General features: G+C 38.0%; 1 protein-coding gene across 2 annotated transcripts in view; it reads right to left on the reverse strand.

The window, feature by feature from the left end:
* Positions 1-1281: 1281 nt before the first annotated feature.
* The window catches only part of pou6f2 (POU class 6 homeobox 2), a 94808-nt gene continuing 70571 nt past the window's right edge, over positions 1282-25518 (reverse strand). For both annotated transcript variants that reach the window (XM_028004499.1, XM_028004497.1), the window contains exons 6-10: positions 23467-23604; positions 15335-15544; positions 12226-12379; positions 8479-8647; positions 1282-2759 (exon numbers count right to left, since the gene is read on the reverse strand). In XM_028004499.1, the coding sequence (XP_027860300.1) occupies positions 2252-2759; positions 8479-8647; positions 12226-12379; positions 15335-15544; positions 23467-23604 (1179 nt within the window). In that variant the 3' untranslated portion in view covers positions 1282-2251. The remainder of the gene's footprint in view (positions 2760-8478; positions 8648-12225; positions 12380-15334; positions 15545-23466; positions 23605-25518) is intronic.

Genomic DNA, 25518 nt, shown 5'->3' on the forward strand with positions numbered 1-25518 from the left:
GGAGTGACGGATTGAGACTTTGGCTGAAAGAGTGATATTTCTGACAAGAAAATACAGCGTCTTGCAGAAACTATTAATACTGCTCCAACTTTTTTCTCATTTTGCCTCCTCACCAACCTCATACTTCAAAGTATTTTATGTTGTAGACCAGCTCAAAGCAAGTCATGATTGTGAAGTGGAAGGAAAATGACAGTAAAAATAGGTTTTTTTTGCACAAATGTAAATACTAGAAAATCAGTCTTTGCACACATCAGGTTCAAGTTTAACTTTTTGGCTTTCTTGCAAAATGAAAACTAGTTGACAGCTCTGTCATAGAGCTAAGAAGAGCTTTGATTTAGAAAAGGAATAGTAAAGGCTTTCATGTTATAGCTTCCTCTCATAACAATGGTTTTATTTAGTTTTTACTTGTTTGATAAAACCAAAGATCTGAAATTCTAGGTTTTAAATTGCTACATTTTTGTATTTTAAACCGTTTCTATTTTGAAAAAGGTTAGAGTCTTGACCGTGACATGGATGCAATCAGGTTTTTGGCAATACTTGATAGTTAATGTTCACAAATGCACTTCAGTTGTTTTGCAATGAAGAAAAGGGAAAACATGCAGTCTGTAGGTAATGTAACGCTGGTAGAGATGTACTCAGAAAGAATTGTGGCTGTAACGGCAGAGAAATGGCAGTTCTACCAACGTTTTTAAAATCTGGGACTTGTAAATATGTGCATGCCACACTTTTCAGATGTTTATTGTAAAAATAAATCAAGCAAAACTTCCATTCCGCTTCAAAATGACGCTCTGGGTGACAAAATGTATAAAAATCTAAAGGAGAAGTAAGACTTTTGCGAGGCGTTGCACCGCACAACACAAAAACTGAATGAAAGGATTCAAATAATTTCAGGAATCACTAAATGAAAAATAAATTGTAGTAGGAAGATTACCTCCTTAGGATATTTTAAATAAAAAAGGTGTAAGAAACAGAAATTAAGCTTCATTTAACAGAAGCGACCTTTGCTCAGCTGAAAGGAATCCAAAGTATGAAAGAAGCAAAAAGCCATTCTTTGTACAAAAGAACAAGTTTTGTGAGATACTCAAGTAAAAAACAACACAAGAAAGAATGTTCGGTGATTACGCTTCAGCCTTGCACATTTAGAAAGCATTAGGGCAAATTAAAAAGGCTCATCATGTTCATTTTCAGGAAAAACACAGATTAATGTGTTGGTTTAAAGATGTCAGATGAAATATGTGGTCCGGTTAAAGCATGCAGAGGCAAACCTACCTAAAAGAAACATTTTTTTTTACAAGTTGTGGAGATGAGAAATTACAGAAGACACAGTTGAGGCTGTTTGACATGAATTTTTTTTCCAACACAGATTAAAACACTTTAGAAAAAGGAGGCAGAAAGCCAAGAGATTATAAAGAAATAAAAAGGAAAAGATCTCCCCCAGTCCTTGAGCTGAAGTTTGTGTGTTCTTTGGCTTTCAGGCTTTGGCAACAGAAACAAAGCTGCAGTATGACTCGACACCGAAACCCCTCGTCATTATCGCCACCGTTGTTTTAAAAGTCCTCCGCTTCCTCCCCTTCATCCAGTTATCAATAAATACCTGTAAAAGTTGTACAAAGTTACACTGTGGCTGAAAATATTTATAGATGAAACACAACTGGAGGCAAACAACATTATAATGCAACAGCAAAGGTTCATTTTTTAGTCCCAAAACTTTATCATTGATTCGATCTGAAGACATTTTTTTTCTTCTTTTTTTTAAATATTTACATTCAAACAATGAAGGAAAAAGTAAGAGACAGAAGATAAAATGTGTACTCACACTCACACATATAGCTTAGATTTTGCCAGTACAAATGTAAAAATTTAGAGCACATTTACATTACAAAATTATTCTTAGCAGTTAGATGCAACAGACTTTGGTAGATAGTGTTTGGATTTGGTTTCTCTTTACTAAATCCCTCCTCGTGTTGAACCAGAATTAGGGAGACTGTTCTGGATCTAAAACTCTTTAAAACAGCAAACCGTAATTTTTAACTTTTCCTTTTTTTTTCTTCTTTTGTTTTTTACATAATTCTCACATATTAATCTCTTTTTCATGTTTTTGGTTTTCGCAGAGGTCATTTACAGAACTGTGGTGATCACACTGACAACACAAAGTTTTCCTCGGTCCCGGTGACTCGGCAACATTTTTCAGTCCTTGCCCGCTTTATTTTTCTTTGCCTTCGTTTCTAACGGCTGCCGCGTTTTCGCTCGTTCACTTGGGGAGCTCCTCTAGAGAGTCGGTGAGCGGGTCCATTGGCGCGGCCATGCCGAGTTCGGGCTGTTTCAAGCGCTTTATTGTGTTTTTCAGGGCTTGCCTCTTGTTGCAGAACCACACACGCACCACCTCCCTGTCATAGTTCAGCTTCTCGGCTATCTCCGTCATTTCCTGTCCGGAGGGGTGCGTGTTCTTCTCAAAGTGGCTGTTGAGGATCTCCAGCGCCTGCGGGGTGAAAGAGGTCCGCCGCTTGCGTTTTTTCGAGGGCTCGCTCCCAATAAACTCAGTCAGGTTCTGCATGCCAGATCGGTGGCGGGCTTCAGCCTCGGCCATCCAGCGCTCCAGAACAGGCTTAATCTTCTGGGCGCTTTTAGGGGTGATGTCCAACTTCTCAAACCTGGCAGGATATAAAAGGCCAGGGTTCAGTTTGCCTGTCAGACTGCTACCTATAGTGTTCTCTTGGGCTTCCTGTGGTAGGAAAAAGTGGCTTCTCAGGATGGTGTGTCTGGGGAGAATTGAGAAAAAAGAATCTTACTCAGGTGCCCTGCCAGAACAAGGGATAAGTCGCCTGCCTTTTAGTCTCCTCAACCAGAATGCCACAGGGACTCAAACCAGGGTTCCTACACATCTTAGATAGAAATTATATTGTTTTCCAGACTGAACAACTAAAGAGATCAAAGACATTTTTAGCCCATTATTAGAATATAAACATAAATGGAGCCTGAAAAAAAAACACAAACTTGAAGGAGGGATGGATAAATTCTGGGAAACAAGTGGAAAGATGTGTCAAGGAAAAGATGGATGCATGGACTAATGTATGAACTAGAGAACGGATGAAAGAATGAATGATTAGACAGTTTGATAAATGGATGGATTGACCAATGAATGGACAGATGAATGGACCAATCTATGAAATAATGGATGGATGGAAGAATGGATAATTGGGGAGTTTGAACAATGGATGGATGGATGGATGGATGGATGGATAGAAAAAGTATGAACTAGTGGATGGATGAAAGAATGAATGATGGACTGTTTGACCAATGGATGGAACAATGGATGAATGGATGAATGTACCATCCATCGATGGATGGATGGATGGATGGATGGATTGATGGATGGATGGTTTGAGCAATGGACGACTGGGTGAACCAACAGATGGACCAATGGATCGATAGATTGATGGACAGACTGACTGATAAACAGATGAACAAATGAATGGACAGTTGGATAAATAAATGATTTTGGATGGTTGAACAGAGGAAAAGACGATACACTGAAGGATGGATGGTTGTACGAAAACTTTTAAGCAATTCGTTAAGAAAAAACATCTGGTATTTTTCCATTCTCAATTTTATTTTTCCACACTTATCCTGACTTTAAATTGCAGACTGCGTAGGAACCCTGTGGGACAAACATCTCTGTGTCCATCCGTGTCCTGCTGCACCCAGAAAAACCTCGGCTGCAGCAGCTGGAGGCGCAAAGCGCTGCAACTGTCTTTAACTGTCTGGCTACAGCTGTGCAGCTTCTCTGTCCCAAACTGGCAATAGTGGAACAAGGAGATACTGCAGATGGCTAAAAAGCAGATGCAGCTAATGCACAAAAAGCATGCCAAAAATGTAATAGTTTTTTAAGACCGTTCTCAGAAATCAACAGAAAAGCAAAGCAGGAATTACTACAAATACATCCATTCTGATCCCCAGATTAGAACCAACCAAAACATGCACTTAGATGTGACATCATCATTAATTTACAAAAATACATTTTTAATCAAAACATAGATTAACGTGCTGTCAATTTCTCATGTTATATTTACTAAGAGCACATTCACAGACTGCTTGTGGAGCAAATCAATGAATGTAATAAGGTGGCTCAGCGACTGTCAGGTGCATTTTTCAGTGTTTTTCCTTGAAAAGATTGCTCTCATAACTGCAATGCTTCTTTTTTAATTAGTTGAAACAACATACCTTTACGGTGTATTATCCCTCATTATGGAGAGGATGATAAAAACGTACCTGTTTTGTATTTAGTAAATATGCCAAGAGTGTGATTTCTGAGCAAATAGATTTTTTCAGCTAATACTTTGCTAAAATCTTCAGAACTTGGTCATTGAAAGGATGAATGGATGGATTTTGGGGGAGAATTTGATCTAAGCTGACGTTTTTTTTTTTTTTTACACAATTTACTTTCTATCTTGCAGAAATATATGTTCAAGGAAAAACAAAATCCACAAATAGGCAAACTTTCTGCTAATAATTTAAAGTTACGATCCACAGAAAAGTCGGGGAATAGGTCCACTGCACATAAAGTAGTGCAGCTACACTGCTGGAAAGCACACAACTACTGCATTCAAATATATTTTCAATTAAACTGAAAAGCGTTGGTGCTCTCCTGGAACCAAGAGAGGAAGGAAATAACCAAATTAACAATCCCACCCAGACTGTCTTTGTAGTTTTGTCACAATAAACAATCTGATAAACAATCTGACTCATCGATGAACGTCAGTTGATAAAAGTATAGTTTTGTTCTTATAAAGTAACTCCTCCTCCAGAATTTAGAAATGCTTTCCATAAAGTGTCTCTTCCAGAAACAGCAGAAGCTGGGCTCTCCGAGGAACAAACAAACTAAAAAAGCCTTTTTTAATGGTGAGGTGAGCTGAGGGCGAGATGCCCATGCATGCATGAACTTCCTCTTTTCCTACACCTCGTCGGTGTATTCCTCGTCGTCGACAGGCGGTATTATTTATAACCCCATCCTCCGGTCCTAAACACTGGAAAGAGGAAGGCTCCATACTGAGGGAATACATGAGTAAATATGAAGAGTCACTGGAGACAGGACATTTCATGGATCAACAGGAACCGCAGATACTAAAATGAGTTGAGAGCTGCTCAGCTGGGGTGCACACTCCCCCCTCTAGTGCATCAGGATGGGCGGGGTGTCAGGAGCCGGGCCTATTTCAGTCCAAAGGTTTCTAAGGAGTGTTTGGTCATGAAACACTAAAATTACTTAGTCTGGTGTTTAAAATAACAGCATGAAGCTACCTGAATGCTAACTGACTTCAATAACTGAAGTACTGTATATATGTACAGTAGATTTTCCTGTTGTTTGTGTAATAATTATAATTCAATTATATAATCTAGTGCAATTTTTCAGCTGTGAAATTTTTTAAGGCAGCCTTGAAGAGATGCTGGTATTTATCTGTTTTTCACTGCAAATCTTACCAAGTGTTTTTGATCTAGTTGTAAATATCGTACTGCACTTGAATTAAGACAAAACTATTTTAAAAGTAACTTTTCAGCTAAATCTAGGAGCTTGTTTTAAGTAAATAATTACTTAATATTGATTAAAATGTACTAGATATTTTTCTGATTTTTTAAGTGAAATAATCTGCCAGTGGAACAAGTACTTTTTCAGTAATATTAAGGAATTATTAACTTAAAACAAGCTCCAGCATCTTCTTGAAAAAGTTCTTATAAAGTAGTTTTGTCTTAATTCAAGTCTACTAAGTTATTTACTGTACACTAAAAGTCAAACAAAAATATCTAAGATTCAGTATTTCAGAAGTGTAAGTTTAGATTTTTGTAACTTTTCCTTTCCATAACATCTTTAGACTATTTTAATCATCAGTACACATCTTTAACTCAAATTCAGCTCTCATTTGTGAAGGTTTAGATAAACTAAATCTGGAGGAAGTCTCATCCTAAAACAAAAGTAAAACATTTGTGAACAGAGATAGAGTCAGAAACTACATTCTACAGTGACCAAAGTTTAACTGTTAACAATAATAAGAAAACTATGGATATAAACTACTTAAAATCGCCTGCTGGGTAATACAAAGCCTCAAATGTATCAACCATCGACTTCATTTTTGTCTTTCTCATATTTTAGGTGAATGGCAAACCTTTTATTTAATTGCCGTGATAATTTGGGCCTTTGATGATTTATTAGAAGCTTTTATTCCTGGTGGAAAACAATCCTATAAATATTTTTAAGTAAGATAAACTAGTGTGACTTTAATTTCTCCATATAGTCTCAAACATATTACACCCACACCTGCTAATATTTGATTAAACATGCCACAGGAAGCTCACACACTTTTTGTAGTCCTGGCAGAATTTAGTTTGGATATTTGACTACTCAGTAGAAGCATCATCACATTTATGTCCATAATAAGTGCTTGTAAACGTATAATTGGTTTGAACGCTCATTTCTGCAGATCAACATCAGAAAAACTAAGAAATTTTCAGTTGATTTTAGGAAGAATCCTCCACCATGCCCTTTAGTTTTCATCCATGGTTTGTCTTTAGAGGTTGTACATTACAAACACTTTGGTACAATTATTGACAACAGCTTGACCTTTACAGCTAATACAGTTGCACTCTGTGCTAAGGCTCACCGTATTTTTAATGGAAATTGAAAAGTTTTAATGTTGTTGTTTTGTTGAGTCGATTTTAATGTTTTCTTTTCTCTGTTGGTTGAAGACCTTCGCCCTGAAGAGAAACCCAGACTGAACGGCGCAGTGAAGATGTGTAGCTAAACTAAAGAATAAGTTTTTCCCAAGCTCTAAGGAACCAATCACAAGAAAGGCTACATTGTTTCTTGCTGACCTGACTTGCTAGGCCCAGATACAGACTGTGGTAGCCTATGTTTATATCATGAATGTTGTTATTTTCATATTTCTGTTGGTTGTATTTGTACTTTTCTTTCCATTTTCCAAATTTTCCCCTTGGGGACAATAAGGTTTATCCTGAGATTGGACTGTAATGAGTATAATCTGCAAAAGTATCACAAAAACGTTATTTAACAACAAATAATCTCTATGGTTTTAAGGATTCCTGGAGCAATCTACTTAGTTGAAATCAACAAATTCTTAATATGAAGCTGGATACCATAGTTGATGTTTCTAAATCTGAACCTGAAGGTGCAAAATCATTACTCTTTAAGTTGCATTAAATGTCATACATTTCTGTAGAATCAAACCATATTTCAGTCAGCCTTTAGTTGAGCAAAAGTGCCTGTTTAGAAAAACTAATAAAGAGCCTGGAAACATGTTGAGCAATGAAAACAGACAAGATGGAAGCATCTGTCAGTGTGTGTCGGCTGTCTGGGTTCAGAGCCGGAGCCCCAGAGCTACAGTGCCTCTCCTCAAACTTCATGTCTATGTTGATGTTAACTAAACTAAAGCATGTGAAGTTCCCCTGGTTCTTCTTAAAACATCAGAATGTCATGTCTAATGTCACACAAACAACAAAAACAAAAAATAAAACAATAAAAAAAACTCCTAGAAACATGCGTAACAGTGTTTATTTTTGAAGCTAATGGATTTTAATGTATGTTATAAATATTTGAATTATGTCTGTCTGTAAATATTTTATGTTTTTTTTCCTTCTTGACTTTAAACATTAGTCTGGGCCTGATGCACTATTTCACTTTTTATCGGCTGTTTGATGTTGATGTGATGAAAGTTTTAAAGGTGCGTGACAGCGCAGCGTCACCTAAACATTACAGGTTATCAGCAAAGCGCATTAAAAAGAGATAGGGAATCAGAATTACTGCTGGAAAAGACACGTTGCACATGCTTTCACTGGTAACTTTAAGTATAAATATTAAAGCATTCTTTCTGCACTGTAAGGAAAATTACTTTTCTATTTAGATCTGGAATTTTTTGAAGCCATGCGGCCCAATTATTCCGACCTGACAGTCAGATGTGGCTTATTTGACTTCTTCATGCAAAACGTTAGTGAAGCAGAAAAACAGGACGAATGAAACACAGATTTTATGATTGCCTCATGAATACATAATGCCCCGTTTATGGCTAAACTGTACTCACAGCGGCAGTAAAATATGAGAATCTTATTAACAGATCGTTGCCGTCAAGCTCCCTCATGTTCAGGCAGAGGAAACAGCGATGTGCCTTAGTAATTATTAAATACTTTAAGTGCTTCTGGTAATACTTGTGTATGTATTTTGCATAAGTAACACCAGGCTGTCAATGGGTGAGAGGGAACAGAGAGCAGGAACGGTGAGGAGAGCCATGTTGGTCAATTATGTGTTTAATATCTTAATAATGTCTGTTAGAAGACAGATTAAAGAGGCGAGCGCACCTGACAGCTCACTGACGCTGCACTGCATCGTTTGACAGAATCAGGACAGAAGAATTAGAAATAAAACCAAAGCTTTCTTGTTCATTTTTTTGTCTGTTTTTTTTTTGCGTTTGCTCTTACCTGCAGATGGCGGACTGGCTGTACGCCGGCCCCTCGGCCGCGCTGAGCGCCTGGCCCACCTGGGTCTGCGTCAGGCCCAGAGACAGCCGGCGGATTTTGAATGCTTTGGCGAACTCGCGGATCTCCTCCAGGTTGACCCCGTCCACCTCACTGGGGGCAGTCTGCGGGTCTGCAACACAAACACACGCGTCTCATTTTATTAGCCCTGTGCTCCTCCGTCGCTTATCTTATTTTCCAGAGTGAATGAGGCGAACGCGCCGCCGTGTGCGATCATGATGGTCTCTAAACAACCTTAAAAAATAGTCCTGCTCTGGGTCAGAACTTGTTATTTTTCTTTGCTGTAAAACTCACACATCTGAGAGATGTTTTGAAGAGTGGATTCATGTGAGGTGTGAATACAGGCTTTCATAGCTTTGGCTTTAAAGTGTAAATCTTGTATGTTACAGTATAGCAGAGCATATGGACATAAACACACGACAGTTGTTATTTTTTCTCAATAGAAAGAATGTGCTAAACTACAGACCTCTACGAATACATGTTTATTCTAAAGTCAACTCTCTTAGATTCACATTAAAGAGTGTAAAAATGTTATTACTTCAGTATGACCTGAAGTCAAAATGGTTCAAAGCAGCTCAAAAACAAACACAAAAAATACACCAAAGAAATAAATGCAGGTCTGTAAACTTTCACTGAAGCATTTTTAAATAATTTCCCTGCTAATAAAAAGTGATTTCACATTGTACATCAATGTCAGGTGCCCTGGCATCCTGCTTACCAAAGCAAAGTTTGTGCTTCTGAATAATTCATCCTGGTCATTATCAATGAATTATTAAAGGACTCCTCCAAGCGTATTTAAGCAAAAATCTATGAGGCTGCCATCTCGTTGTGCCTCATAAGTGACATGCAGCATATGCGATGCAGCTTCAGACGTGTGAACGCCACGAGGATGAGGGGCGACTGCAGACTCGGAGCACTCACGGCTTCTTCGGGTCCCATCATCTCCACTGTGATGAGCATTTCTTCATCATTCCCAGTGGAGGCTATTTACTTAGTAGATTGAAAGACTAATGGAAGCCGTTCTCCAGTGGTCCAGCCTCTGGATCCACATTATTCGTCAGATATTAGGTCACGGCTCAAACACGACTTAAGGATTTGAACCAAGCTCATTTATACTGCAGTGATAAATCTTTGACTAAGGCTTCGTACAATAGTCTAAAAAAGGTTTTTAAGTTAATCTTACAAAAAAGAAACCCCAAAACAGCATAGAGGCAATTTTACAAAATAAGCCATGAGATTCTTCGGTGTAGGCCTGTCACAATAACAAATTCTGCTCAATGATAAATTGTCCTCATAATCATTGCAATAAATATTTTTATAGTGAGACCATTTCCAAATATTTTGATAATGGCATAGTTCACCCTCTCTGGAAGATATTTTAAATTTCCAACATAATCCACAAAAAACAATAAATAAAATTGAAATGAAATAACACACACAACTGAAACCACCGAAAGCACTTTGAGTGATCAAAATGATAGGAAAAGCATTATAGTTCAGTCCATTTTTACCATTAAAACGTAATTGCATGGTCTTGTTGACAGTGCTACAACAGGCATTTAAAGTTAATTTTCATTTGGGATGCAGATACCAAATTTAAAAAAATATCCTAAACTTCTCTGGATAGTTTATGACCTTTGTATGTTATAAGCAAATCAAAAATGACAGTATTTAGGATCTGGACTTGATTCCCTGAATAATTTTAGATAATTCAACATTGAAAAGTTTTTGTTTTGGTGGGTGTTCAAGAGGCCAGTAGCAGCTGATAGTAGCATGTGAAACTAAGCTTAGGGTTGGTGTAACTGAGAAATAGTTACCTCCAAAGTAAAAATTGTCTCTTGAATTCAGAAAAAATAAAGACAATGTTAAAAAAAAGTGATGAATAAACAGAACTCGCGCTGCTGAAGCTCACGTTCAAATTGCTAAATCTGCATTCAGCAAAACCAAAATAAATCCTGATTAAAATGTGTTTTTACAGTTTCAGCTTTTCTTCATGAAGAAAAGAGAAATCTGTGGATAAGTTGAAACTGGATATAAAACAGGTAATAGTGTTAGTTGATCACATAAGGAATCATCAGGTGACTTTCTCAAGAATAAAATGAGCCAAGAATAAAAAAAAAAGACAATATTCCCTGCATCTTGTTTATGATTTAGTTCTTCCTGTTAACATACATTCTTTGCTTTTCAATTCATTTCAGGAATGTTGTCTGTAGAAAGTACACATTTCATTTTCTCCAACTCTGACAGTCAGAGGATTTTACTTTGAACATGTTTGCTGTAAATGATATTGAGAGGAAGTGATGCGGCTCATATTCAGCGTAAAGCATTAATCCTGTTTACTGAAAAAGAAAAACTGGCTGGTAAAGATTTGTGCAGACCAAAATGGTTTATAAGATGTTTTCCAGGGCTCCAGTAAACATAAACTAAACACAATGTCCACAACAAGTTGATCAATGGCGACTTGTTTTTTTTTAAATCAAATTCACTGGAACTATGGCGGCCTTTGAAATTAGTTTACATGGAGTTTAGGAGAATTGACTCTGACAAATACCATTTATCTGAATAAAACCGAGTTTTTAAAGGCAGTAGCAGCCTGCTGACAGGCTGAGCCCCAGTGATTTATAAGCCCCTGCCAAAAGCCAACGCATCAGGAAAATGAAACTTATGTTCATCGTACATAACAAACGGCACTTTGGATAGTTTAATAAACCACAGAAATGACAGTCAACAGGAAGAAATAAAACAATCATTCAAAAGCTGTCCGCACAGAGCGTCTGTAAAGTTAGATCACCTTCAAGGATTTTGAGGATTGACCGGAGTTACAAACATTATCATTACTATTTTACATTATTGTTATGTTTTGTTTTAAATACAGTCTTTTTAGATTTGGGTGACCATCTCGCTCCCTTAAAAGTGTATTGAATTATTATTTTTCATATTTCACAATGCTGGGAAATGACAAATAAATCACCTTATCAGTAATAAATGAGCTCTTACTTTAAGATATTCCTTATGTCAGAGCAACAGATTCTTAAGTCTCGTCTGCATCTGAACGTATTGGTAGCAATCACAGCATTCGTGAAAATTTTGGTTAGGTCATTTAAAATAAATGTATTCAATCTGAAAATATTATTTTCATCCAGATAGTTTTCAAGAAAAGCAAACTGGGTGAAGAAAAATAAACATTGTAAAATTTAAGGTACAAAGTAGTTTTAAAGGAACAGCAAATAGCTATTACTGCCATCTACTGGTCAAGTAGGGTAGTGAGGCATTGAAAATTGTGTTTACATAACTAAGCAACAGAAGGCGTAAAAAAAACAACTTAAACATTTAAACTTAGTTGATAAAAAAAGCACTTCTTCCCATGTATTAAGTCAAAACCTTAATACAGTCAAGGTCGAGATTTAAAAACTGATGTTCACAAACGCTTCCTATCCAATCTATCAATAAGCTTGAGTACTGACCCTGAGGACTAACTAAAAATGCACTCCACACTTTTCAGATGTTTATTTGTCAAAGTTTCACTGCCAGCAATCTATTTTTTGTTGTTGTTGTGACACATAAAATTCAGATAAAACTTACTCATAAATATATTTTGCGACAAACATTTAGTTTAAAGTACTGATGTAACTATGGTGAGCTGGTGTTAAAGACATTCTTGTTTCTCTGTGAGTTGCGTTGGACACTTACTGCTGACCAGCTGCCCCACGCTGAGAGCCGAGGAAGATGAGGAGGTGGAGGAGGAAGAAGAGGCCTGGTGCAGAGGACTCTGTCTGTGGGGCATGTGGAGCAGGTTGGCTTGAGACGACACAGGGCCCGTCTGACCCTGCTGAGCCTGAGGCAGCTGGACACACAAACACAACACGATGTGTCGGCAGCTTGTGGTGCAGATAAACATTACTCCTGTTAACTATCATCATCATACAAACAATTTGCAATAATAATGCCATTATGGTGCTAAATTAGCCACTTAGATGCTGAATATAATGAGCGCTTCCCTGTATTTGATAATGATGATGATGAATGTAGTTCCACTGGGTTATTGCTGTGAGTATTTCTATCTGTGTTGTGATTTTAATCACTTTTCTGTACAGAGAAAACCCAGTTAAAGAAATAGGAAAAGAAGCACTTGACAATTAATCTTGTTTTTTTCTCATCAGGCTTGTGGTGACGCCTGTAACGGGAGCCTGAATGTGGGTAGAAAACATCTGAACGCAGCAATCCTCATATGAAACATAATTCATGAAATGCCAGCTATGTGCAGTGATGGGAAAAACTGATGTATTTTCATGTTTTATGCACATTTGAGTTGCTTTTACAAGATCAAGACGGCATGTCTACTTTAGAAGCAAAAAAAAACAACCTGTCTAAACCATAAACTGGGCTGGTTTCTCTTCTCCTCTTTTGCCATTAATTATTTTCTCTGTGGCATGTGTTTGTTTGGATGGTGGTGGTGGTGGTGGAGGGGTGTCAGCAGCGATGCACACACTGTCAGGACTGTTGACAGGCTCGGAGAATTATCTAGCTTCACTGGAAATATTCTAGACTGTAGGCTCTGACAACCGTAAATTATGCCTGTGGAACAATGTGTACACGCCGGCTTTGAAGTGCAGACACGAGCATAAACATTATTACAAATGTATTAATTCATTCAAGAGTATGATCTGCCGTTTTGGGTGTCACAATTAGGTGTCCATCTTCAGAAAGAGTTCATCCATTCTGCACTGCAGAGGCCTTCAATGTGAACCTTTACCCTGTAATTCTGCTCTGACATCTTCATTATCAAGTCAATAACATTTCTAGCATCCATGCATCAGCGGGTGTGCATCTTATGCAGCATATAGATTGAAAAGTTGGGAGGGAAAGGTCTTCAAAAACACAAAACTGCAAGTTCTTCATGCAGCCTGCGTAAAACAGTAGAAAACAGTAAAAAAAATAGTTGTTTGGGTCAAAGAGGACAAACCAGGAGGCTTTAAAGTATTTCTGAGGGAGAAGAGAGATGGAAAACATAGGCAGGAAGGTTGGAGCTTTAACTGAGGTGATGAAAAGTGCTTTTACCCTTTAGTTTTTTTTGGGGGGGGGGAAGTCTGCAGAGTTTTATATGTTTCAATGAGACTCCACAAATATTTTACTGACAAATATGCACAGACACAAGGTGAAAAAGGCAAGCACTCTTCTTTTTCACAAAAAAACATTTTATAGGTGAAATGATGCAAATAAGTGTGTAAGCAGGGAATACAATTCCCTGCAAAATGTTTTTTTTCACAGTTTTTCCACATTAAATTTGCAGTTACAGTTCGACTTCCCCTCCAATTTTACAATGTCGCTGAAGGAATCCGCTGCAAAAATATTGTGGACTTCTTTTAATTTGTTGTTGTTATTTTCAAAGTTTTACAGCTTCCTGTCTCCCTGTTTGATGAGAAACGTTCTGTTCAGCTTTATTTTAGTGACACCACGATCTATTTAGTTGTTGAAATTATACATATCAACTAGTTGTTTAGACAATTTTTTTTTTTTACCCCTCCAGGGGGTCTTTTTGTGGGCTCTAGTGTCCCTTTTTACGAAAGTAGGCTGACAGGAATGGGGAAGGAGAGGAGGGAAGACCGGGAGTTGAACCCGCGACGGCCGCGTCGAGGACTCAAGGCCTCCAAATATGGGTCGCGCTAACCACTACGCCACCACGGCACGCCCCCGTTTAGACAATTTTTAAGGTGGAAAAAATACTGATTACATTGTAAAATAAAATCAAAATGGAAAAACAGGATTTGGGGAAAAAGTTGGAATAGATTAAAGTGATCAGTGGGCCAAAACATGAATAACAAAACAATTTATTTACCCAAACACAACACATGGGTCTGCGAAAACTATGTAGTTGATTTGTTTGTTACAGTGGCTTAGGACACAGCCTAATTTTTATTGCCACGTGATTAGCCTGTGTAGCTTAGCGTAGCTCAACTGCATACAACTCTATTTTTGGTGCTATTCAACTCACTTATCAACTTAAAGTCAGAATTATTGAACAACAAATTGCAAACAACTGTTTATCTCATTTTCTCCTTTATGAAGAGTTTTTTTTTTTTGCGCAATTAAAATTTACATGTAAAAGTTAATTATTATGTAATCTCCAGGTTTTTTTAAAAAATAAACCTGAAACAATTACCAAAAAATGTATTGATGGCACAACAAAAGGATAATTTCTATCATCTACTGATTGTGGATAAAATGCTAATCTATGCACAATATGTCATGAACAAAATGACTGAGAACTATGGTAGGATATTTTCTAGTGTAAATATCTTAGTACATTTTAAATAAGACAAAACTAACTTTTCAGCAAGATTTAGGAGCTTGTTTGTAATTCCTTAATATTGATGAAGAAGTATTAGTTTCACTGGCAGAATATGTCACTAATTAATAATAATATTTCATCAATATTAAGGAATTATTGACTTAAAACAAGCTCTTTTAACTTTCTAAAAAGTTACATGGAAGTTAGTTTTGTCTTTTGTCAAGTGTACTAAGATGCTTGAAGTTAAAACTACACAAAATAATATTTTGTAAGGTTTTGTGTTTTTGCAGTGTATGAAATGAATTAATGAATGTTTTTGCAAGGAACAGCGCTTTTAAATTCAGGCCAGAATCATGAATAAACAAAAAACTCCACTAGGTGTTGCTCATTCCACAGTTTTAAAGCCAGCCCTTGATCAGTTTTGGGAGTTTAGGAGCGTAACTGGCTGCTCTGCAGGCGAGCCGCTTTCACGTGTGTGTTAGCGTGTTCCTACAGGAGTGTGTATGTTACCTGCTGTCCGGGCTTGATTGGTGACAGCGTGATTCCCTGGGTGTTGATGACAGGCAGGATCTGATTGCCGATCACCGTGGCGATGATCTGGCCTTGAGCGTTGGTCAGAAGCTGAGGCGTAATTGGCTGTACCTGCAGTGCTGGGTTGCCACCCCCTGATTGGCTGGAGGGCCCTGCAGAGTTGGGCATCAGTGGGATTGTTCCAATTATCTACAAAGGGGGGCATAGCGGAGACAAAATCAGCTGGATGGTTTTAAAAAAACAGAAAGATCAGAGAGGCTAAACGCTACTGGAGGTATCAAAGAAAATGAATTTTGTTTTTAATCAGAAATGAGTTGGACATTTAGAGCATTTAATGAGGCTAATCAGAGCACATTGGTTCAGAGCGGTGGGACTTTGAGAGAGAAAGATGCAGAAGTGTCCGCTGATCATCTGTCACTGATGTGGTTTTACAGGCTGGAGCAAGTGAAGCCAAAGCAGACTGCTGGGAGCGCACCGCAAAGGTCAGCGCTGAATACCTGTGTGTGTGATGGTGCACACCACTGACTGTATTATCCATCTCCAGGCTGACATCAGCAAGGATGTGTGTGTGTTTGAGAGTGCGTGTGTGTTGAAGTGTTTTTGTCTGTTTCTGGAGTGAGGCTGCTGAGAAACACAGACCCCGATTTCGCCCAGGAACAAGTGCAAAGAAACAATAAGAGGGAGAGAAGAAGAAGAGAGAGACAGGACCTTGTGTCTCTAATCCAACTCTCAGGGTCCCAGGGGTACTTCAGCCCCCTCCCCACCCGACGCTCTCCTCTCCTCTCTTCAGTGGCTGTAATCAGGAAGGGCAGATCAAAGGGGGTGGCAGAGTGTCACTGCAACGTTTTAGCTCTCAGAGCTGCCAGAGTGTAGCCGGGAGTGGCGCTTTAGGGGGGACTTAGCGCCTCTTCACTATGATGAAGGTTAATGTCATCTGGGGACTGGTTCTGGGCAGCGGCCGTCACGCGGGCCCCCCTGCTGGCAGTGCTCCTCCACCACGCCTCATTACGCCAGAGAGCTGCTCCACACAGACGAGGCGCCGTCGTTCTAAATTCTGTTGTTTGGAAACGAGGCGAAAGCTGCTTGTGCTAAAAAATTGCAAAGTCTTGGACTTGTTCTCTTTCAGTTCCAGGCTCTCTGCCTGCACACAGAATACGGCTCTCCTCCTCTTCTCGTGCCTTTGACATAATAGGGAGGGATCTGTGCAAGAAAGGTGGGCCGATGATGTGTAATTCATCCCTGCCACGGCTCATTTGCTTATGTTGCTTCGCATTAGGGAACAGATAATTTATCTCTCTCTCTCCCTCTTTCTGCTCCGGCTTTACAAACTCCCTGTAATGTGCTCCTGCCACTTAGCATATTTTATTGCCCCGCCTGACGCCCGTGTCTCCCGAGTCCCACTGATCCCACTTTGCCTGCCACTGTGGCACAGAACTTGTTCCGCTCAATTATTCATCATCATTGGACTAAGTGGTTGTTCTATAAGCATAATAAAGGAGCGGGAACCTGACAGCTCTGTGCTCGTCCCAAACGTGCCGAGGCCCCTACATCTGAATATCCACACAGATGTTTAATGGCGACGTCACCTTGCTCCAGTTAGGCTGGATTTCTAAGAGGAGGGACCTGTCAGAGTTTGTTAGGAAGGCGGTCTTCACCTCATTGTTTCTGCAAGTTAAGACTTTTAAAGACATTTGTGAATTAAATTTGAAGTTTTTGTGAATTTTAAAAAAAATGATGACTTTCTTACATAATGGTTTACTTTTCACTTAATTTTGAAACTAGTGGTGCGCCATATGAAATGTTTCTCGCGATATTTTGTATGGCTGTATGGCTGTAACTGCGTGTCACAGCAATTGTAACCCCACCAACACAAATAATGCTCTTGAAAAACATTCCCATTTGTCATATGCTTCTTTAGGATGCCAGTCACATAAGGTGAGATTTGTATCATTAAACTTATCGATCCTTGACACACCTTTGCTGGATAAATAGTGGAGAAGAGTAGCAAAACTAACAATAAAGACAATACTGAGAATTTTAGGGGTTTTTCAAACATCATAAATCCCAAACACACAGATAAGCCAAGATTATTAATATACCTGCCACATTTAGATTTACCTAAATCTTCTTTTAATTGCAGACCAGCTTTTTGGATGTGTCTTATATTTTGACAATTTATCCTAATGAACTCCTTGTAATCACCTGATTTTTAGTTTCCTCAATAGGTTCTCTATCAGAACCAAATCTATCAGAAATGTTAATACGGGTAATTGCTGTTAAAATTAAAAGATACATTTAAATCTATGAATACTTCAGAATCAGAATCAGCTTTATTGACTGAGACTTTAACAATTTAAGTTTGACTTTTCAAAACACAAACAGCGAGAAGACATTAAGTACCCATATGAATCCTGGATGGAGGAAAGATAAAGGAAAGGGCGACACAGCTTTACATGTTCAAACACAGACATAAAATTTAAATCACAGATATTGAGCCAAACCTCGTTAAATATACAATCCTTTCATCATGATGAAAACTTGAATTTTACCCCATTAAAACATTTTATGGAGAGAATTTCATTCAGACAATAAACAGCATTACAAGCACATGTACTGATTATGCACAAGACATGATCTTGTTAACTTAAATTTAATAAAATCAATAAATTAAGCGTACATGAAGCATCATTTGTAGAGGTTGATGTTAAAGAAGCTCAGCACGCCCTAAAACATGAATGTGGCTAAAGTTTTGCTTTATTCACAATATAGAAATGAAAAGTTATTTAGACCTTTTTCAGTAGGCAGAGTGGGGTGTAATTTGTAGAACAAAATGTGTGAAATTGTTCATATGGAGATAAGATTTAAATACAAATCCTATTTAAACTTAAACAAATTTGGAGAAAACTCTGCATAGTGAAAGCAAATTTTTGGCTATAAGTTTTTATATAGAGTTTTATGTTTTATTACTCTCTTTCTCATTTATAAAGAAACACCACTGGTTTGTAACACAACCACCTTACATCAAATGTTGGCTACAGATGTTAAAAACTTGCACTTGTGGCTTGAGTTCTAATGCAGTTCTCCAACAAGTCCACCAAATTGGTTCAAATCTTTAGTAAATTTTGAAAATATGAACATACAAAAGCCTTCTACTTCAAAGCAAGTTTTCTCTAAGTAAAAAATGTAATTACTAAAATGTAAAAGAAATCAACAGTTTGAACATTGGTAGGACTTTTAGTTTTAAGCAAAAAAGCACAATTGTATTGTTTAAAATGATATATTGTGACGCAATCAAAAACATTTAAAAACACTGTAATGTCTCATGTCTTATGCTGCCAAAAATAATCTATTAAATGATATAAACCTTGTTTTGTCAGAATATTCACTTCAAGTATATCTGAGGATTAAGATGCCCTTTTGTTTTCTCACAGATAATCAGAAATATGTTAGATTCATTAGTGATTATAGTACATTTGAGATTTCTACTGTCCTTGACAAGCATAAAATATAATGTTTGCTAAGAGCTGCAGGACTGATAGCCGTTGAGATGATCAGATTATTTTTATACAAAAAAGAATTGAAAGGATTTTTTAACCCCCACCTGAAGAAAGTGCAAAGGGACAGGGGAAAGGGCAGCACCAGGGGTAGGATGAATACCACCACCAAGCGATATTATGCTAAGAGGCCGTTTCTCTCTTTTACATGTTCTTATTCTAAATCTGTAGTACACTTTGACAACCAGCAGGAAACTCTCTTCAGGGAATTTGATTAAGGCATGGAGTAATTTCCATCTCCAAATACCTGATTGTGAGTTTCTGATGCAGCAATTTCCTCACACATCTCTTTCATAAATAAGCAGCCTCCAGGGCCTCTCGCTCAATCTTTGCTAAGTAAATCTCTTTAGTTATCTACCATGTTTTTGCCTGTTTTTTCACTTCCTGTGTTTGCCTCAGCTCCGGTTCATAGGATGGCATGTTTGAGAGACGTGCCTCTCTCCATCCAGCAGAACTCATTAAGATTATGCTGCTCTTGTTTCCAGAGAAATGTCATCTCATCTCTCCAGCCGGGGCAATCTGTGTCTTTAGCCATGGTCACCAGGCAATATCTCTGCCCATTTTCTCTCCTCCACTGTTCATGCGGTGAATTGGGACCCAAGAGGGGAAAAATGTTTGGAAAGTCAACACACAAGTTCTCACTGCAATTTTAAGCTTAAGTCTGCTCTCAAATTCTGAGCAAATTAAAAAATATAACAGCTGCCTCGCAGGGATGCCTCGAAGAGAGTATGCTTCCTGATTCTTTTAGTAATTTTAGAAGGTTAAAAATCTAAAATGTGAATTATTTCTTTTAAAATAAAAAAACCCTGAGAACTTGAGCTGCACTTGTTTTATTCAGAACATGGCCATGGTGAGCATTTTAATTACAACAGTGTGGTCAAATTCTCATAATTTGAAATACTTTTTCTAATTTCCATTTCACATTGTTTGCCAATTTTTTTTACAGCGAAAGACAGAAATTTATTTTGAATTTACAGAGGATACTTCTGTAGTGATCAGTGTTTAATCTGCAAAAATAATATCAAAAACTTCCAGAGGATAGATGGATGAATAGATAGATGGACAGATGGATGGACGGACGGATGAATGAATGGATAAATGAATAGCTGGATCCATGGATGGATAGATAGATAGATGAATGGAAAGACTGATGAATAGATGAATGAATGAATGAATGAATGAATGAATGAATTGATGGATGGATGGATGGATGGATGGACAGACAGATTGGTGGATGAATGGATGGATGGATGGATGGATGGATGGAGCGAATATTTTGTGTTATACTGAAAAATTTCAAACGTAAGATATTTAGTTTGCCAAATTTATTTTGTTTTTGAATTGCAGTTGGGGAACACAAAAACAGACCAAGGACCACAAATGGCCCCCGGGCCACACGTTGGACACCCCTGGCTTAGAAATAACTTCAATCGAATGTCTGTCTGGAGACTTGTAAGTTAATGTTTACAAAGTCTCACCAATAGAGAGTGAGAGTTTCCTTGGATGAAAACAATAATCAATTAACTTGTAAACAACCTGCAGATTGATGTTTGCAGCAGGATAAAAAAGGTCAACATCTGTTCATCTAAAGGCTGGAGGCTCCACATCGCCTTGTGTTGGAGTTTAACTTCACCTGTTGTATGAGTCAACCTGTGAGTGTGTTGCTTTCAACATTAGAAGAATTATCTGCCCCAAACCTACAGGCTACAGGCCACAGAGAATAAATAAGAGGAGATATTCATGCACAAAGCTGAGACATGCTGGGGTAAGGTTGTTTCGCCTGATTTTGCTCAGTTTAGAGAGGAAATAGGCCTACAGTATCTCTGTTGCAAATACAGAATTAATTGCATGCAAAACCTGAAGGAAAAGAAAGATTTTACATTGCAAAGAAGAGAGAAAAAATTGTGATTTGTAAAAAAGAAAAAAAGTATCTTTAGAGTGAGAGTGACTTAATAATTGTGGCTTTTATCCGCAGTCTTAATCACTGCTGTAGAGGCTGTGAGGATAAAAGAGCCTCATTGATTTTCCTTGGAGAATAAAAAAAAAAAAAAACTCGAGCCAATATAATTAAGGTTTAAAAACTGAACTCCAAAGGCCCATCAGTCTTGACACTTTTCAAGGTTCTCAAAGCTCTTGCTTATGAAAAGGCCTTTTGACAGCACAGTAGAGAAAATTAAGTGAACAAAGACGACACACCATGGCTCAGATTCAAGGAAAAGTGATTGTTTACACGTGGAGCGCAAGGATGAGAGAGATGGCCCCCTGAATTGTAATCAAACTACACCTTGAATGAATAGAAAAAGACCCTGAAATAAGGTACAAACCTTAATTTGTCTTACATGAGTTGTGTATAGTATCCTCCATGCAGGGGAAGGGAGGGGCAGGACCTTCTGATAGGGGAGTGGATATTTCAGAGTCCTCGGTCTGAATAATACAGTGGAATAATGAGGTGGGGAGCAAAGGCTGTACCCCAGGGCTTTGACCATCTCTGTGACCTGATTATGTCAGGAAGTGTCAGCCACCAAGACGCTACAAAAGCACAGAGCATGCAGTCAAGTCCATATCCTCAGTGATCTGTTCCCAGTGCTCCAGGCACCTTGTGAGCCAGAGAAGTCCATACTGTCTCATTAGCCATGTTTAGGATCAAGCTCTCCTTCTTGGACAATACTTCCCTACGAGGTCAAATCAGTGAACGCACCCCTGAAAGGTCTGATTTAAAAACAATCAGTTTACATGTATTTTATCACTCTAAAATGTCTCAAGCTGGATTAGTGTCGTTTTGTTTTTGCAAAGTCGACATGATGAGGAAAGTGCAAGTGTAACACAATAAAGCAGCGGTTATTATAAATAACAGAAAGTGGCATAAAAGGGCACAATGTCCACACAGTCCCGCTTTAATGTGAGCACTGCGCACCTGAGATAAGATGATTCATTAGATAGAGCCGAACAATGACAGGCATCATCGTTCAAGCCTCTGGCTACTGATGGAACAATTTTGCAGCCACCCTTAAATATGACAAGGTCAGCGTTTTACTCTGACAGGCGCATGCGGTTAAGAGAGGGAAGGGTTTGTTTATTCCCAAAATGCTTAATATATGGAGAGGTGGCAGCCGGACTGTGGACAAACAGCTTCAAGGCAGCACAGAGACTCACCGTGAAAAATCAATGAGAAAAGACCAGGAATACAATATGGATGGTTCGTGTTGAGCTGGACGGTAATAAAATATATAACAAGATATTTTTGGTGCTTTAACTTTTTTATTTAAGAAGTATTTACATTGCCTTGTAAAACTGAATTTTTTCACATTACAAAAACAGACTTTAATATATTTTATTGGGATTTTATGTGACATTCTAACACAAAGGAAGGAAAATATACATGACTTTATTTTGTTTTACCAATAAAAATACGAAAGGTTAGATTGTATTTGTATTCAAGCCATTTTACCTTGACATCAATCCAACTGTGCATCATTTGGTACCTAGAAGTCAGCTGTATATAAGGAACACTAATCATTTCCTCCTGGATTCTGACTATTTCTTGTGATTTTTTTCTTTGCAATAAAAATCATTGATTTTGTGGTGCTACTTAGAACTTTTTTTATCATTGAACCCCTTCCAAAATCTACATATAAAAAAAACTGATAAGAAAAATAATAACAAACTCACAGACTGGACAGACAAACCTTTTTATTTTCAAAGAACTTAAGTAGATTCATTTTTGATACTTACCATATTGATCACAGGATATAACTTGACATTGAGAAATACTGCCATCTGCAGGTGGGGGTTAACGTCACTTAAACCCAAATTTTTGACCATTTTTGTGGAAAATTTTCAATAAACTCAAAACTATGCTTTAGTGCAAAAAGAAAAAGTCAGGATTTGCGTATTTGTTTGTGAATTACAAAATTGTGAAACGTATAAAGGAATTGACAAGTGAAAAAAAACCAAGAAAATGTAACTGACAGGCCAGGCTTCAAAGAGAAAAGCAGCCAAGAGGCCTGTGCTAATATCTGGAGGAGCTGCAGACTTTCACAACTCAGGAGTCAGGGCTAGATTTAACAAATTTATTCTTTGTACAAGAAAATTAATTGTGTGATTTTCTTTCAAAATGCTTGCTATATTTAGCCAAGTTTAATAAATTAGATAAAACTGATTTGGGTGCAGCAAAGTTGGTTTTTCAGTAAAAGTGTCTGGATAAACATGGTTCTACTTATTATAAAATCTTGGTTATAAAAAGCTGAATATTTTTTCAATGTAAGAAAATCAGGTTGCCAAATTTATCATATTTGAATTGCAGTTGGGAATAACACAAAACCAGTCCTAGGGCCGCAAAAAGTCCTGGGGCTGCATTTTGGACACCCTGGCTTAAAAGAACTTCATTAAAAATTCAACATTTTCCATCCACTTTGCAATTATTCATTTCTTTAAATTAATCATTCCAATAAAAGACCAATAAAATTAAACAAGGTTTTGGGTTTTTTAATTAAAAATATGCAGAAGTTCAGGGGCATATTTTTGTACGGCTCTATAATTGTTGTGTATTACACTCACCTGTCCTTGTGCGTTTGTGACAAGCTGCCCAGTGGCTCCTTGCAGGTTTGAGAGGGTGTTGCCAAACACCTGAGAGCCAGCAATGGACCCCATGGCAGCGGCTGCTGCCACCGCTGCCTGGCTAGCCAGGGGGTTCAGCTGCAGAGAGCAAAATCATCATTTATCAGAAAATCATCTGCTCTTTTTTATCACATATTTAGACTACAATACAAGTTCCTGAAGAGGTTAGCAAACCAGCTTCATACTTCTGTTTTGCTGCCCAGGGCAAAATAAGCGAACTGCTACGAGGTCCAGCAGAGAGGGCCATGCAGTTTATCAAATGTTTCCCAGAGGTTGGTGCTCCTGGACGCAGTGGGAGGCTCCAGGGTAGGGAGGAGCAGTGAAAACTGGAGGGAGGCTGTGAATAAGTGGCCATTTTACCACTCTAAGTGCTTTCTCTGGCCTCTGGGGCTCCCCACAGGCAGAGTCTAGTCCTTCGACACGCAGCAATGGCCCACCCGCTCGCTCCTCTCACAATAGAGCCAGGCAGCAAGGCTATGCATCACTGTATCGCCTGTCGCTTCAATAAACTTCGACTAAGAAATCCTCCTACTTCATAAGACTCTAACAGAGTGATACTGTTGAGGCAGAGGAAGGTTAAAATGACCATCTGCACACTGCTGTAATGGACTCATCTGGTTTGGCCTGTGGTGGCGGAAAGAGACTTCTTGCATTGAGAAGAGGCTGTAGAGCCCACCACATTGCTCCGAATGCCCATATAAATCAAGCTAACCACTTATTAGGGGGCTGAAAATGCACTGCTGATTTGGTTGTACCGTAGTGGAGCGAAGTCTTATTAGGCTGAGTAAGTAGATCAAAGACTGAGAAGAGAAAGCAGACCTCCCGATTACTCAATAGAATAAAAAAAAAACACTGTTTTCCGGCTGCTGCTCGTACTGGTTGCCTACTTAACTTAACTGGGATGACTGAAAAGTTAAAACAGAATACACGGCTCCAGCTTTTCCAAACTCTCTGCATTCTGCTGAGAATTCAGCTTTCTTCAAAGATACAGATGCCATTTATTTTTTTTATTTTATCCCACCACCATATATTATTACACTTTCTGAAATCAAATGATGAAAAAATGCCACAGAGGGATCAATACTTTTTCATCGACAGTAAAGGTTAAGCACATTAAGAATGACACTGCATTTGTCTTATGAAATCATATTTCATGTTGGTGGCCTCAAATTGGCCGTGATTGATATTGCCTCCTCTCGTCTGAAAGTCATCCAGTTTTTCCTCAATAATCGCAAGATTGTCTTTTATGTGTTTCAGTGGACGCCCTTCGGGAACCAAGAACATCTCGAATGTTGGAAAAAAAAAAAAAGAAAACTCAAATCTGAGTCATTGTGTTTTCTGTGTGGAAAGTAAAACTATGGTAAACTGTTAATAACTCATCTTACTGGGATCCAAAAGCAGAAACACTAGACATTAAATGTTAGGATGTACAAAGCAAAGCTCCAAGTTGATCACAGTTAGTTTTTTTCCCACTGATCTGAAACCACACAAAATACAGCAAGCTGAATTATGAAGCTGCATCAAAACTAGCACGTTGATATTATTTGGTGTTAAACTATTAAAACAGTCAGCTATAAGTAATTTTAGGGATATTATGTATTTATTAATTTCAGCTACTTGCTGAAATTAATAAGTTCTGGTCCCTAACAAACACAAATTCTGTACTGCAACATCCAAAATGTCTTTGATTAGAGTGGTAATCCATAAATAATACCAGTGATTTCATGTGACACCTGGTCTTATTTTAATGCACTTTAAAGCTACTTGAGTTTTAGAATACAACTGGTATTAATTGTGGTAAAGCACAGAACTCCTACATTGTAATCATGAAAGCATCTCCTCATTTAAATTCTTAAGATGTAGTTATGCTAGCATTGACTGAAACAGATAAATATCCTTTTCCTACAGAGCAACATGCTGAGAAGCTTTCTAAGGAGTGATCACATGAAACGGAGTAATTTCTCCTCTTTTATAAACAGAAATTAAAACTGC

This window comes from Xiphophorus couchianus, chromosome 21 (assembly GCF_001444195.1).
Source record: "Xiphophorus couchianus chromosome 21, X_couchianus-1.0, whole genome shotgun sequence".
Lineage (NCBI taxonomy): Eukaryota > Metazoa > Chordata > Actinopteri > Cyprinodontiformes > Poeciliidae > Xiphophorus > Xiphophorus couchianus.